The 16,678-nt window shown below is 38.3% G+C and overlaps 2 protein-coding genes across 10 annotated transcripts in view; both read left to right on the top strand.

The window, feature by feature from the left end:
- The window catches only part of LOC128666390 (ribonuclease P protein subunit p14), a 53,088-nt gene extending 40,498 nt beyond the window's left edge, over nucleotides 1-12,590 (top strand). For 3 of the 5 annotated variants that reach the window (XM_053720967.1, XM_053720968.1, XM_053720966.1), the window contains exons 6-7: nucleotides 1,683-1,761; nucleotides 11,939-12,137. In XM_053720967.1, the coding sequence (XP_053576942.1) occupies nucleotides 1,683-1,761; nucleotides 11,939-11,995 (136 nt within the window). In that variant the 3' untranslated portion in view covers nucleotides 11,996-12,137. Of the gene's footprint in view, nucleotides 1-1,682; nucleotides 1,762-7,013; nucleotides 7,159-11,938 lie in introns of those variants that run through there. The other 2 variants (XM_053720964.1, XM_053720965.1) reach the window with 2 other exon arrangements.
- Nucleotides 12,591-16,379: 3,789 nt separating this feature from the next.
- Nucleotides 16,380-16,678, top strand: part of PXK (PX domain containing serine/threonine kinase like) — a 274,909-nt gene continuing 274,610 nt past the window's right edge. For all 5 annotated transcript variants that reach the window (XM_053720959.1, XM_053720958.1, XM_053720962.1 and 2 more), the window contains exon 1: nucleotides 16,380-16,534. In XM_053720959.1, the coding sequence (XP_053576934.1) occupies nucleotides 16,433-16,534 (102 nt within the window). In that variant the 5' untranslated portion in view covers nucleotides 16,380-16,432. The remainder of the gene's footprint in view (nucleotides 16,535-16,678) is intronic.

Genomic DNA, 16,678 nt, shown 5'->3' with positions numbered 1-16,678 from the left:
ACTCTAAATACCAGCGTTAGAAAGATCCCATTGAAAAGATAGGATACGCAATTGACGTAAGGGGATCTGCGGTATGGAAAAGTCGCGGCTGGAAAGTGAGCGTTAGACCCTTTAATGACTGACTCCAAATACCAGAGGGCGGTAAAAACCAGCGTTAGGAGCCTCTAACGCTGGTTTTCACGGCTACCGCCCAACTCTAAATCTAGCCGATAGATAGGTAGCGTGCACATACCTGAAGCACTACATGACAGGAAATAGTGCTGCCATCTAGTGCTCCAGCTAATATATAACATTGTTGCAAAAATGCTGCAGACAAGTGCAGATTCCGGAGCTTATATCTCTTCTTTTCAACAAAGAATAGCAAGAAAAAAAAGAAAATTTGATACTAGAAGTAAATTTGAAAGCTGTTTAAAATTGTATGTTCAAATTATTTTAGTTTTATGTCCCTTTAAAGGGATGGAAAGGTAAAAATTGAAATGTGCATGGGTGCATTTCAGTGTCTGCTCAGAGAGTTGGCGGTGGTGTGAATTGTGCCTGGGAAGATGTAATTTGTGCCATACAAGGGGTTAAACACATGTATAAATAAAGTCCAATTTGGGAGTCGCAGAGAACTGCTGGTCCTGAGCAGCAAACAGCCACTGGCCAATTCACAGCAGCAGTCGCATAATCCCACCAATTACAGGGTGAAATCTGAGCACATAGAGTTAAAGTTTGGGTAACATAAAATTAAAATTGTAAAAACCTGTAATTGTGCACTACAAATGTCCCTTTTAGTTTTTTAAAACATGAACAAAAGCTGTACACGATCATGTATAAATGCCCTATACAATTGAGTCCATATATGCTACAAACTTCTATATATTACAAGTTTCTATAAAAATTAAGTTGACTGTCCCTTTAAACAGCATCAGGGCCATCTTTAGCTTTCCCTGGGCAAGACAAATTTGTGGGGCCTCTCAGCCCTGTCCTGTCCCAACATTCCGTGTGTCCGATTTAAAGAATTAACACTTTAAATTACACCTGCCGATACCATAAACTCTTCTTCATAAACTAAATACAGAATGTGCATTGCACATTCTTCTATTCTCTGATGACCAGAGGGGGGGTGCCACTCTCGCCCTTTCCAAAGGGCAGGCCTGAACTTTTTCATGTTTATTCGCTTTTGTAAACATAATTTAGTTTTTTTGTTTATTTTCCCTTTGTTTCTCTTTTTTCTTCCTGATAATTTTATGTTTAAAGGGACATGAAACCCAAAATTGTTCTTTCATGATTCAGACAGAGCATACAATTTTAAACAACTTTCCAATTTACTTCTATTATTTAATTTGCTTCCTTCTCTTGTTATCCTTTGCTGCAAGGTTTATCTTGACAAGCTCAGGAGCAGCAATGAACCTAGGTTCTAGCTTCTTATTAGTGCCTGCAGATATATAACGACTGTTATTGGCTCACCTATGTGTTCGGTTAGAAACCAGTAGTGCATTGCTGCTCCTTCTAGAATTAAACAAATTAGATAATAGAAGTAAATTAGAAAGTTGTTTGAAATTGTATTCTCTAACTGAATCACGAAAGAAATTTTTTGGGTTTCATGTCCCTTTAAGTTCAAATTTTATTTAATTTTAAAAAAAAAAAAAAATTTGTACGGATTGTTTTCAAACCCTGTACTCTAACTTTTCTGTTTGCAGCGGCCTTGTGAAACTGTGGTCTTCTTTAACACTTCTCCACCATTACCAAAACCGCAAGTGTGCCTTTCGAATTATACAGGTAAAACTTAAAATAAAAATATAAAATGTAATTAGTGTGTGAAGTTTGTAATAGTGATTGAATTGTTTTTTCCGGCATATAAAAAAACGAGACTTGAAAGTCAAAATGAATCTTTGATGCAATTTTAAGAGACTTTTCCATTTAATTCTGTTAGCAAATTGACGTTGTTCTCCTGGTATCCTTTGTTGAAAAGCATGCCTAGGTTGGCTCAGGAGCACTAATGCATACTGTGAGCTAGCTGGGTATTTGTGGCTACATACATATGCCTCTCATCATTCTGCTAGCTCCCAGTAGCGTATTGTCGCTCTTGACCTGACTTTAGCTATGCATTCAGTCCCTTTGTAGGGGTTAAACACTTGGGGTCAGATTACGAGTGGAGCGCAAACGTGAGCGAGCGATAAGGGGTTTATTCTCTCGTGCTTACCGCTGGTATTATGAGTGGAAAGTTAAAGCGATCACTTAAGTGCAATCGTGATTTACGCTAGAATGATTACCGCAACTTCAGAGCTCAGGTTAACTGTTTTACAAAACTGAAAAGTTGCACAAAACACATAAAAGAATACATTACAAAGTACAGTTACACTCGTAATAATACTATCTAATAAAATGATTAAAAAAAAATATTGCACACAAAGGGTATAAGGGCTCAAAGATATGAGATCTCAGCTGTTAGGAAAAAAAGGCAGGGAAAGGGCTTTACCATAGAGATACACACACACACACACACACACACACACACACACACACATATATATACACATCCTATATACATCTATAAAGATGTGTGTGTGCATACATATATATATATATATATAAGTATGTAAGTGTAGTAAATACTGGAAGTAAAAACTAGACTGGAGGCGCTGGGTAGTCGCTCAAAGGATTAAGGGAGGAGCTGCTGGAGTAAACCCAAAAGGTGTGTAGAAATTACCCTCTAATATCTACACACAGAATAATGAAATAACTGGAAGAGTGAGTAAACTGCACAGCGCTGCACCCTAGTTTGTATAAGTAATCAGGTGGATAAAAATAATAATAGTAATAATAATCTGGCACCCCCACAGAGAATTATTGTGCACAATGTATACACTTATAGTTCTATACAATGCGATTCCCACCATACATAATCCTTATGTTATAAAATAAAAAACCGGATATACACTGTAGCAACCATTTGAATGTAAGTGGAAGTGTACTCCGTATACCACTGTTACTTGATTAATGTACTCCGTATACCGCTGTTACTTGGTTATGTTAAATACAAAGTAATTGCCGTTACGTGCTGAAATTATGTGAAGAGGCACTCAAATTGTACTTATGATAATATATACAATTGTGACATAAAAGTAATCCGAGGCAATAGTAAGCAGTAATTAGCACAAAGTTGCATGTAGCATATAGAGCAAAAAATGGTATAGCAAAAAAAAGGTATGTTGAGCTAAATAATGAGTCTAATCTGTGGATACAATATACTGTGACTAAAGATTTATAGTGAATAGTCCATATGTAGGCTGAACATTATTACAATGAATCACTACGATATTTAAAAATGGAAGTAGAAATACTGGGTAGTTGAAATATATGTCCGTTTTGGAAATAACCAGTTCAAGAAAATTCCTGTATATATAAATGTATGCAGCAAGGAGACTCAACGATTCATATCCTAATTCTGTCTCACAGTCTACTTACTTCTGAACCCTCAATCATATGAGGTAGTTAAGGTTGGAAGCGTCTCCCTCAGGCAGATACAAGCCCTCTTGTTCGTTGTGAACAGAAGCTTCGTTTCCTCTGCCCGTCTGAGTCCAGCGGTAGTTCTTTCCCTCTTCCTCTCTCCCGTGCGTTAATGTAATGGGGACAAGAAAGAACCGCACATAGTGTAACTCCGTAAAAAATGAACCAAATTTATTTAAAGTAAAATAGAGGTACTCACAAGTGTATCCTCAATCAATATGAGGTATCGTAGCTGCAAAATATAAGTGTTAAAACAATGTGCCACAGAGACGCAGTTTGATACAGTACGTTTTAAAATGCCGGGAACAGCCGAATTCAACACCCAAGGAGCCTGACGCGTTTCAAAGTCTAAAGTGACTTCTTCATCAGAGGCGGTCTTACTATTACTATTAATTACTGCTTACTATTGCCTCGGATTACTTTTATGTCACAATTGTATATATTATCATAAGTACAATTTGAGTGCCTCTTCACATAATTTCAGCACGTAACGGCAATTACTTTGTATTTAACATAACCAAGTAACAGCGGTATACGGAGTACATTAATCAAGTAACAGTGGTATACGGAGTACACTTCCACTTACATTCAAATGGTTGCTACAGTGTATATCCGGTTTTTTATTTTATAACATAAGAATTATGTATGGTGGGAATCGCATTGTATAGAACTATAAGTGTATACATCGTGCACAATAATTCTCTGTGGGTGCCAGATTATTATTATTTTTATCCACCTGATTACTTATACAAACTAGGGTGCAGCGCTGTGCAGTTTACTCACTCTTCCAGTTATATTTATATATATATATATATATATATATATATATATATATCTATCCCAATTTACATGTTCTCCAAACACATGCACGCTACCAAGGAATTCTCTTCAACAAAAATACCATGAGAAGAAAGTAAATTTGAGTAAATCTAAAACTTTTTTTGATATTGTTTCCTCTATCTGAATAAATGGACAAAAAAAAATGGGTTTCATATCCCTTTAAAGGGTCACTAAAGTCAAACACCTAGATTACGAGTTTTGCTTTAACAAGGATGCGGTGCTAACGAGCAGTTTAAGCTCACGCTCACTTGCAGACAGCACTGGTATTACGGGTTTTTAGAAACCCGGAGTTAACCGCAAAAAAAGTGAGCAAAGAGCAAAATTTTGCTCCACATCTTACCTCAATACCAGCGCTGCTTAAGTCAGTGGTGAGCTGGTGTAATGTGCTTGTGCACGATTTCTCCATAGGAATCAATGGGGGAGAGCCGGCTGGAAAAAAAAAGCAGCGTTCAGCTTCTAACGCAGCCCCATTGATTCCTATGGGGAAATACTTTTTATGTCTACACCTAACACCCTAACATGAACCCCGAGTCTAAACACCCCTAATATTACACTTATTAAACCCTAATCTGCCGCCCCCTACATCGCCGACACCTGCATTATATTATTAACCCCTAATCTGCCGCTCCGTACACCGCCGCAACCTACATTATACTTATGAACCCCTAATCTGCCGCCCCCAACATTGCAGACATATAATTTTAATAATATAATATATAATATAATTAAAATAAATCAAAATAATATTAATACAATTCACTAAATTATTCCTATTTAAAACTAAATACTTACCTATAAAATAAACCCTAAGCTAGCTACAATATAACTAATAGTTACATTGTAGCTAGTTTAGGGTTTATTTTTATTTTACAGGCAAGTTTGTATTTATTTTAACTAGGTACAATAGTTATTAAATACAGGGAGTGCAGAATTATTAGGCAAATGAGTATTTTGATCACATCATCCTCTTTATGCATGTTGTCTTACTCCAAGCTGTATAGGCTCGAAAGCCTACTACCAATTAAGCATATTAGGTGATGTGCATCTCTGTAATGAGAAGGGGTGTGGTCTAATGACATCAACACCCTATATAAGGTGTGCATAATTATTAGGCAACTTCCTTTCCTTTGGCAAAATGGGTCAAAAGAAGGACTTGACAGGCTGAGAAAAGTCAAAAATAGTGAGATATCTTGCAGAGGGATGCAGCACTCTTAAAATTGCAAAGCTTCTGAAGCATGATCAACGTAAAAATCAAGCGTTTCATTCAAAATAGTCAACAGGGTCGCAAGAAGCGTGTGGAAAAAGCAAGGTGCAAAATAACTGCCCATGAACTGAGAAAAGTCAAGCGTGCAGCTGCCAAGATGCCACTTGCCACCAGTTTGGCCATATTTCAGAGCTGCAACATCACTGGAGTGCCCAAAAGCACAAGGTGTGCAATACTCAGAGACATGGCCAAGGTAAGAAAGGCTGAAAGACGACCACCACTGAACAAGACACACAAGCTGAAACGTCAAGACTGGGCCAAGAAATATCTCAAGACTGATTTTTCTAAGGTTTTATGGACTGATGAAATGAGAGTGAGTCTTGATGGGCCAGATGGATGGGCCCGTGGCTGGATTGGTAAAGAGCAGGGAGCTCCAGTCCGACTCAGACGCCAGAAAGGTGGAGGTGGAGTACTGGTTTGGGCTGGTATCATCAAAGATGAGCTTGTAGGGCCTTTTCGGGTTGAGGATGGAGTCAAGCTCAACTCCCAGTCCTACTGCCAGTTTCTGGAAGACATCTTCTTCAAGCAGTGGTACAGGAAGAAGTCTGCATCCTTCAAGAAAAACATGGATGCAGGACAATGCTCCATTTCACGCGTCCAAGTACTCCACAGCGTGGCTGGCAAGAAAGGGTATAAAAGAAGAAAATCTAATGACATGGCCTCCTTGTTCACCTGATCTGAACCCCATTGAGAACCTGTGGTCCATCATCAAATGTGAGATTTACAAGGAGGGAAAACAGTACACCTCTCTGAACAGTGTCTGGGAGGCTGTGGTTGCTGCTGCACACAATGTTGATGGTGAACAGATCAAAACACTGACAGAATCCATGGATGGCAGGCTTTTGAGTGTCCTTGCAAAGAAAGGTGGCTATATTGGTCACTGATTTGTTTTTGGTTTGTTTTTGAATGTCAGAAATGTATATTTGTGAAAGTTGAGATGTTATATTGGTTTCACTGGTAAAAATAAATAATTGAAATGGGTATATATTTGTTTTTTGTTAAGTTGCCTAATAATTATGCACAGTAATAGTCACCTGCACACACAGATATCCCCCTAAAATAGCTATAACTAAAAACAAACTAAAAACTACTTCCAAAACTATTCAGCTTTGATATTAATGAGTTTTTTTGGGTTCATTGAGAACATGGTTGTTGTTCAATAATAAAATTAATCCTCAAAAATAAAACTTGCCTAATAATTCTGCACTCCCTGTAGTTATTAACTATTTAATATCTTCCTAGTTAAAATAAAGACAAATGTACCTGTAAAATAAAACCTAAACTAAGTTACAATTACACCTAACACTACACTATAATTAAATTAATTACCTAAACTAAATACAATTAATTACAATTTAAAAAACTTAAAGGAACCTTCATTCGTCTTTAGTCGCCGGAAGAAGCGGATGCTCCGCGTCGGATGTCTTGAAGATGGAGCCGCTCCGCGCCGGATGGATGAAGTTAGAAGATGCCGTCTGGAGGACCTCTTCTGCCCAGCTTGGATGAAGACTTCTGCCCGTCTGGAGGACCACTTCTGCTCGGTTGGGTGAAGACGTCTCACGGTAGGGTGATCTTCAAGGGGTTAGTGTTAGGTTTTTTTAAGGGGAGATTGGGTGGGTTTTAGAGTAGGGTTGGTTATGTGGGTGGTGTTTTTTTTTTTTTTTTTATTTAAACATTTTTATTGAGGAAAAAGATATGTGTACAGATCATATAATACCGCAATCATTTGATATACAAGAATAATGATAATCCTCATTTTTCAGCCCCTAAAAGCACTAGTGCAGGCCACTCTTGGACCTTGTCTATTATCTTGATAAAAGTCCAGGGGTTTATATTGAACATGTAACTTAAGTGAAACTAAAAATAAGTAAACAGTTGTAACAATAAGTTTCTCCCTGTTATAAATGAATTCAGATTTCACTTGGACCATTAGTATTTGGATATTATGTGGCTTGGGGTGACGTTAAACATGTGTGAGAATATACATATGAAGAGATTGCATCTGCATAAAAGTATGCTTAAATCACTTAATAATAAAGCTGCAGTTGCCTAATTATATCAACAGGAAAATGTAAAATAAGGTGTATTATTAGTGAGGATGGTTGATTTTTGTTGTAGTATAAGCATGACTGGAGTTATATCCGACAGGACCTCATAGGGAGATTGTCATAGAGGGCTATGGGGGGGTGGGAACTAAGCCTCTATTACAGAGCAGAATTATTTTCTGTAGACATAAGACAAAGTGAGCATAACCTGCGGCATCACTACCGTATATACTGTAATTCAATTCTCTGCAAGAGACTGTAAACAGAACTCAACACTGTCCATTAAGAAGGGGAGGAGAGGGCAAGGCCCTGAATACAGCTGGGGGTTTGATGCTAAGATCCCCACCCGCGGGGCTCTGAGAAATGTGAACAGCCCGGGCGCCAATAACATAGAAAAGGCATTGTTTTTCAATTAAACTATAAAGCTTACCGTCTCCTCTTGTTAGTAGTTACTCATCCGCTCATAATGTCTGAGGGGAAAATTAACAGTATATTCAGATTATGTTCCCTTGTAATACAAAACCACCCCTTAACTTAATAACATTGCCACATGAAAATATTAAAACAGAAAACAAGCAGATAAACTCGTGAACATATCTTGCAAACAGTGTCATTAGTTTATATAATATGGCAGGTTAGCACTTCTCTTTCAGCAGACCCCTCATCCCGTATCGAAACTCATGCATTTCTGAGTCAGCTCCGCCAAAGTGCGATGAGAACGCTGTATACTTTTGTGATTGGGAAAGTATCTCCCAGACATACATGTAATTGATCTGACGGCTATCAGTCCTTCACCGGGTGGTTTTATGCCCCCGCTGGTCGCCTGGTATGCAGAGTATAATAGAATCAATGTATCTGTGTCTCCATCGACCTGCAACGGGGGAGTACAAATGTTTTTTCCCATGTTAGTCAGCAAGTCCACATGGTGCGGTGATGAATCCTCCAGTCAGGTTAGTGAACGGAGAAACTGGGCAATCGGGTAATTGACATTGCAGATCAGTCTGATAGTTATTTGAGGTGCTCACAGCGTTAGCGATTGGCTGAGGAATAGATGTGTAAAAGAGTTCCTTGTTTGGAACGGGTTGCAGAAATTGGTAATCCTCATCAAGCAGGCCGCCGGGGCTTTCTTTATTGAAGACGGGTTGTGGAGTTCCGACACAAGCTGCGGCACCCGGGCTAAAGAAATGTTTTGTTTTCAGCTCCGCTAATATAGTTGCAGGCTCCTCCATCTGAAGCCCCGTATCCTTCTCTGCCAGGTGTAGTCGACCCATCAGGTTGTCGTAAGGTGCAGACTCCATGAGCCTGTACATAAGGGATGCAAGTTTTGACGGCATGTCCTCCAAGAGCATTAGGCAGTTCTCTCCCGCCATATTGTATTTCTTCACCCTTCTTGAGGGCCCGTCAGAGTAGGATATTTGTAAAGAAAAAAAACTTGTCAGCTCACAGTCCTGTTAGTGGTATGGATCGTAGAGACTCAGTAAGTCAGGATACTCCAACAGCACTGATCACCCAGCTCTACCCGGGGGGGAGGTAATTACCTAGGGGTAGTAGGCCTTTAAGCTCCGATCTGGGCCTCCAGTATCATGAAAACTGTCAGAAATAGAAGGATATAGAGTCACAATAACCAGTACTGTGGGTTTTTTGTACAATATGTACTTGTTCTTGCTGATTAAAGATAATAACCGGCGGATTATTAAAGATTCCTCTGGAGCCCACAGAAAATGCGTCCTATCCAGAACACGGCTCGGACACGCCCCCGTGGGTGGTGGGTTTTAATGTTGGGGGGGGTATTTGTAATTTTTTTTACAGGCAAAAGAGCTGATTACTTTGGGGCAATGAACCACAAAAGGCCCTTTTTAAGGGCTATTTGTAATTTTAGTGTAGGGTAGGGCTTTTTTATTTTGGGGGGGCTTTTTTATTTTGTTAGGGGGATTAGAGTAGGTGTAATTAGTTTAAAAATCTTGTAATTATTTTATTATTTTCTGTAATTTAGTGTTTGTTTTTTTTCGTACTTTAGACTTTTTAAATTGTAATTAAAGGGACATAATACTCATATGCTAAATCACTTGAAACTGATGCAGTATAACTGTAAAAAGCTGACAGGAAAATATCACCTGAGCATCTCAATGTAAAAATCTCACAATCTCCTCAGCTGAGCAGAATAAGTTCTGTGTAAAAAGTTATACTCAGTTGCAGCCCAGCTGCAGGTAAAAAAAAATAAAAAATGAAGAAATGAACAGCAGCCAATCAGCATCAGCAGTGCTGTGGTCATGAACTCTTTTACTGTGACCTCATGAGATTTCATAGCAAACTTCCTTTAAACTGAATAGGGAAATAAGATGAGAGTGCACGTAAGCTCGCTCCTTCCGCTGTCCCGGGACAGACATACTGATATGCTGCTTAGAAGTCCTTTACAATGGGATGTGGCTACTGAGAAACTTTTGAGGTAAAATATCTTTCTTTTTTACATAGAGATGTTCAGGTGATATTTTCTAGTCAGCTTTTTACAACTATGCTGCATCACTTTCAAGTGTTTAAACATTTGGGTATTATGGCCCTTTAATTGTATTTAGTTTAGGTAATTAATTTAATTATAGATTAGTGTTAGGTGTAATTGTAACTTAGTTTAGGTTTTATTTTACAGGTAAATTTGTCTTTATTTTAACTAGGAAGTTATTAAATAGTTAATAACTATTTAATAACTATTGTACCTAGTTAAAATAAATACAAAGTTGCCTGTAAAATAAAAATAAACCCTAAGCTAGCTACAATGTAACTATTAGTTATATTGTAGCTAGCTTAGGGTTTATTTTATAGGTAAGTATTTAGTTTTAAATAGGAATAATTTAGTGAATTGTAGTAATTTTATTTAGATTTATTGTAATTATATTTAAGTTAGGGGGGGTTAGGGTTAGACTTAGGTTTAGGGGTTAATACATTTAATATAGTGGCGGCGACGTTGGGGGCGGCAGATTAGGGGTTAATAAATGTAGGTAGGTGTCGGCAATGTTAGGGTCAGCAGATTAGGGGTTAATAATATTTAAATAGTGTTTGCGATGCGGGAGTGCGGTGGTTTAGGGGTTAATATGTTTATTAGAGTGGCGGCGATGTCCGGTTCGGCAGATTAGGGGTTAAAAAAATGATTTTAGTGTTTGCGATGTGGGAGGGCCTTGGTTTAGGGGTTAATAGGTAGTTTATGGGTGTTAGTGTACTTTTTAGCACTTTAGTTAAGAGTTTTATGCTACGGCGTTGTAGTGTAAAACTCTTAACTACTGACTTTAAAATGCGGTACCAGGCTTGACAGGAGAGGCTGCACCGCTCACTTTTTGTCAGACTTGTAATACCGGCGCTATGCAAGTCCCATTGAAAAAATAGGATACGCAATTGACGTAAGTGGATTTGCGGTATTTTCAAGTCTGGCCAAAAAAGTGAGCTGTACACCTGTACCTGCAACACTCGTAATACCAGCGGGCGTTAAAAAGCAGCGTTGGGACCGTCCAACGCTGCTTTTTAACCCTAACTCGCACAACTAGCCGAATGTTTTTCTTTCATGCTTCAGATAGAACACACATTTTAAAATAAAAAGTTTCCAATTTACTTCCATTACTAAATTATTATTATTATTATTTTTTTTTAATATACACACTATCGGAGGCACCAGCCCCTGCTGAGTATGTGCAAGAGTTCACAGTGAACACATATTAGTCTGTGATTTGTTGAAGGCTATCACACAATATAGTGGCCAGGGGAATGGAAGAAATTTCAATTCAGCAGAAAAAAAAAAATCTACTTCTTACTTTGTCAGGCCGCCACCAGCAGAACACTATTTTTTCAATGAGGTGACGTTTCCACCTCTTGCCCAATAGCTGCGTGGTCCAGCTGGCATTATGCCGTATAGCTAGCACGCTATTGGCTAAGATCACCTCACTGAAAAATAGCTTTCTGCCGTGGGCGGCCTGAGCCACTCAATGCGCCATTCGCTGCAGACAAAGGAAGTTTCAGCTCAAAGTATTTTAGACTTCATGACTGAAAGTCCCCTTTATTGGTTGCACTGGTAAGTCCTAGTGATGCAAAAATGCTAGGATTTCCATCACTTTTATGGACCTTAAAGATTTTTAGACACTCTTACCACAGGTTTGCAATCCTACATCAGATATGTTGAGCTTAGGCTCTGCTCAGTATATGTGTTTCTTGGTTGTGAGTGAATAACAAATATAGGCTTCATATATTTAAATGTTTAATTTAAAACCTATTACAATGGTGATGTAAATTTACTGTAAATTCTTTGTCTCTACAGACATCTCCTTTTCTGTTGGCGTTGGCTGGAAACAGCAGAGAACTGATTCTGGACTAAATATTCATCTTCTGGACAATGCTGAAATTCAGTATGCTTTCAAAATGTCTGTTTCAACAAGCGGTTTCCCGGAGACGAGAATTCTGGGTAATCACAAAGCCATGGCCCTTTCCAAACCTATTGTCTGAGAAACATTTACACATTCAGGTTGGAGACCATGCTGAGCTCTCAAAGATTTTCACACAAAATGATGTCAAAATTTTCTCTGAACTGACTGGGGATACAAACCCATTGCATCTAGATGAAGGCTTTGCTAAAAGTACAAGGTTTGGAAAAATTATTGTTCACGGAGTTCTTCTCAATGGGCTTGTGTCGGCTGTATTGGGTACTAAAATGCCTGGGAGAGGCTGTGTGCTTCTTTCTCAGGAAATCCGCTTCCCTGCACCATTACATACGGGCGAGAAGGTTATAGCGAAAGCAGAGGTACAAGCCATAAAGAAGTATTTGGCATATATTGCTGTATCATGTATAACTGAAAGTGGAAAAACAGTTATGGAAGGGACAGTTAAGGTGTTAATCCCTGAAGAAAAATAAACTTTCCTTGTATGAATTGTTAAATTGTATAAACTTAAATAAAAAATGTACATAAAATGAATGAATGTGTTTGTAGTTATACTGTTAAAGGAACAGCTGTATCAGTTCTCAGTGATTGACAGCGACAATGAATTCTGTATTAGTTTTCATTGGCTGACAGCAGGGCTGGACTGGGCGTAAAAAGTAGCTCTGGAAAAACTGAAGACCAACCCTATGGCCAGTATAGTTTGTATAATGATAGAGATATATGTATTACGCCTCTGGAGGCAGTGGCCATTTGCTTACCCTACCTGCGGTACACTACTAAATTGGGAGTGTATCGGTCACAGCTCCTACCTTGTGCGCTTGGCTACGGCTGCCTCCCTCCCTGTTGTGTCACAGAGTGTGCAGTGCCAGTGCAGGCAGTAGATGCAGAGCACACCAGTCACATCATTCCAGCTGACAGGTAAAACTAATTCTGTTTTAGTTATGGATTTGTTTAAGATACATGGAAGTCCAAAATTACATTTTCATTACTCATAATGTACAATTTACTTCTGATATCAAATCACTATCTTTATTTTGGTTTCTTTAATCATTATAGTCCTAAAATTACATGATCTAATCTAGGACTCGACAAGCCCAGGAGCCACTAACTCTTTGGGTTATTCTCCATATACAGTATCTATATATAAATACCATTGTCTGGCTCCTAAAAGTGTGCCTGGTTCCTAAATATTATTAGTGGCTCCTAAATTTTAAACAGATTTGTCTACCCCTGATCTAATCTTTTAGAGCATGTCATTTTAAGACTATCGACTTACACTGCTGATCCCGAGTTGAAAGTGCAGCTGATCCAATAAACGGCACTAGTTCCACATCTAATTTGTGCGTCTCAAGCTGCTGTTTTTTTTGGATCAGGGGCGTTTCCGCTTAAGTCCCAAGTGGTATTTCTACTAAGTATTTAAGTCCTTTCCAGGTAGTCCGGAGTAGATATTAAACTGAAGAAATTGTGAGGTAAAACGTCTTCCTTTTTAACATAGAGATGTTCATGTGATATCTGTAAAAGCAGACAGAAAATATACTACATCGCTTTCAAGTGATTTTGCATAAGGATGACGCGTCTCTTAGAAGCCGGACCATTTTTGTTTCAGCACCTGGGTTGCGCTTGCTGTTTGGTGGCTAAATGTAATAACTAATCAGAAAGAGCTACCCAGGGGCCGGTGTTCTGTCAAACTCCAATTCCGCAAACTCCAATCTGACATCACTTCCGGTGACTCTTCTATTTTCACTATCTGTTTTTGCCTGTCCTGGGCGGTGCACCGCCGATCATCTGGCATACACCCCAAGTAAACCTTGGGGAATGAGCTTTATAAGGGGGGCTTTGCCCCCTTGAACCCCCCCAGGCGGAGGCAAAATAGTGAAGATAGGTGATTACAGTTACCATCTGATTGGTTGTGGATCCTGTCACTCACTGAAACACGGACCAATCAGATGTGTGGAATCACCGGAAGTAATGTCAGATTGGAGTTTTCGATGTATTGGAGTTCTCAATAGAACACTGGCTCCTTAGCTTAGATTTCTGCTTTTTCAAATAAAGATAGCAAGAGAATGAAGAAAGATTGATAATAGGAGTCAATTAGAAAGTTGCTTAAAATTGAATGTTCTATCTGAATCATGAAAGAAAAAAATTTGGGTTTAGTATCCTTTTAACAGGTGCTCTGCTAGAGAGTTTCTAGAATTCTGGCTTGTTGTGGGTGCTCTAAAGACTAGGGTTTATAAACACTTATTTTAATACAATATTATAATAGTTTTATTATGTAGCCAGTTGTAGAAATTCTACTGCATATTCTTTATGTGAACTTGCTTTATCTCTTTAAACAAATATTTATATACTTTCATATTTTTAAAAAAAGTGCTATTTTTTCCACGAGTTGCATACTTTGATGTGGGTAAAATGTTAGTGCTTGCAGTGGATAAACATATCAAGCTAAACATTTAAAGGGATGCTTAAAGGAATATGAATCCACCCAAACAAATTATTTCATAATTTAGATAGACCATGCAATTTTAAACAACTTTACATTTTAATTGTATTATCACATTTTCTTTGTTCTGTGTATCCTATGTTGGAAAGCAGGGACGTAAACTTATGATCATGCACATAGCTGCAACAGTTTTGCAAGAATGTTATATATCTGCTAGAGCACTAGGCGACAGCACTATTTCCTGCTATATAGTGCTCCACACATATGTACCATACCTATCTAGATATCTCTTCAACAAAGAATACAATGAGAATGAAGCAGATTTGATAATAGAAGTAAATTGGAAACTTTTTTTTTTTTAAATTGTATGCTGTCTGAATCACAAAAGAAAAATATTGGGTTTTGTGTCCCTCTAAACAGTAAATGCATGCATGATGCTAGACATAATTATCTGTTCAAAGAAAAAATTAGCCTTAGAATAATTTGTAGTTGTGTTTTTGCAATGAATTCGTAGTTTAACTAATGAAGATATAAGTGTAAAGGTTTACTTTCTATAAAGTACTTTAGACTCTATAAAGTAATGGGTGCAGCCATGTTTTAAATACATTTCTATATATCTCTTTTTTTGTGCAAACAAGACTTTGTAGAATCCTTAAAGGGACACTAAACCCATTTTTTTTCTTTTATGATTTATATAGAGCATGCCATTTTAAGCAACTTTCTAATTTACTCCTATTATCAATTTTTCTTCGTTCTCTTGCTATCTTTATTTAAAAAGCAGGAATGTGATGCATAGGAGCCGGCCCATTTTTGGTTGAGAACCTGGGTTATGCTTGCATATTGGTGGGTAAATGTCAGCCTCCAATAAGCAAGCGCTATCCATGGTGCTGAACCTAAAATGGGCTGGCTGCTAAGGTTTACATTCCTGCTTTTAAAATAAATATAGCAAGAGAACAAAGAAAATTTGATAATAGGAGTAAATTAGAAAGTTGTTTAAAACGTCATGTTCTATCTGAATCATGAAAGAAAAAATTTGGGTTTAGTGTCCCTTTAAGCTTAGGAACCAGCCCATTTTTGGTCCAGAATGTAGGTAGCACTTGCGGATTGGTGGCTAAATGTAGCCGCCAATCTGCAAAGCGCTACCCAGGGTGGTGCTGAACCAAAAATGGGCTGGCTTCTAAGCTATCAATCAGCAAGCGCTACCCAGGTGCTGAACCAAAAATGGGCCAGCTCCTAAGCTTTACATTCCTGCCTTTTCAAATAAAGATACCAAGAGAACAAAGAAAATGTTATAATAGGAGTAAATTAGAAAGTTGCTTAAAATGACATGCTGTATCTGGATCATGAAATAAAAAAAATGGGTTTCAACTGTAGACAATATTTTATAGAGAATTTTGAAAACCAACGACTTTCAGTGTAAAATACAGGAAAAGGGTAAAAATAAATAATGAAAACTATATTGCAAAGCCTGTTAACTACACATAATAAAACATATTGCAATACCATACTTTTTAACATCCCTAACCTATACAGTATTTGGAAATTGGTTTTGAACCCTCAAAATATTGTGAAAATTTGCATATTGATCTTTCCATCTCAGTCATTATTAGCTCATTTACACCAAGAAAAACAAATGCAACATTAGATTATAGTCGTCAACAAAAAAAATACACTTTATTAATTTGTATTAAATGATTTTGTGGTGACTATTGTCGTGCACGCGCACAGTGTTCTATGCAAATGATTGCACCACGCAGCCAGCCAGCACTCAATCTACTTAGTCCCCTTCCGTACACGCCCCCTTTCCCTGTTACCGCCCTCACGTCACTAGCCGTGTTAACCACGCCTCCCTTGTCACTGAAACCACGCCTCTTCATCTGACCCCGCCCTCTCCCCCCACCGCCGGGCCTTCAGTGTAGAACTCGGTGCTGCAGGGATGGCGTTTATGGAGAGGGTGCTGGTGAACAAGGTGTTGCTAGACGACACGGTACCGCTTACTGCCGTGATCGAGGCTAGCCAGAGCCTACAGTCACACACGGTGAGTAAGCACCCTCCTCATATCGATCAGTAATAAATGCCTGTGGTTAGATGGAGTCACAGTGTGCTATCATTTATAGCTATACCTTAGTATGTGTATGCAGATCCTCATCAACTTTATTGGATCAACATTAACTATTTAAGG

The sequence above is a fragment of the Bombina bombina genome, chromosome 7, assembly GCF_027579735.1.
Source record: "Bombina bombina isolate aBomBom1 chromosome 7, aBomBom1.pri, whole genome shotgun sequence".
NCBI lineage: Eukaryota > Metazoa > Chordata > Amphibia > Anura > Bombinatoridae > Bombina > Bombina bombina.
This window is presented reverse-complemented; position numbering and strand designations above follow the sequence as displayed.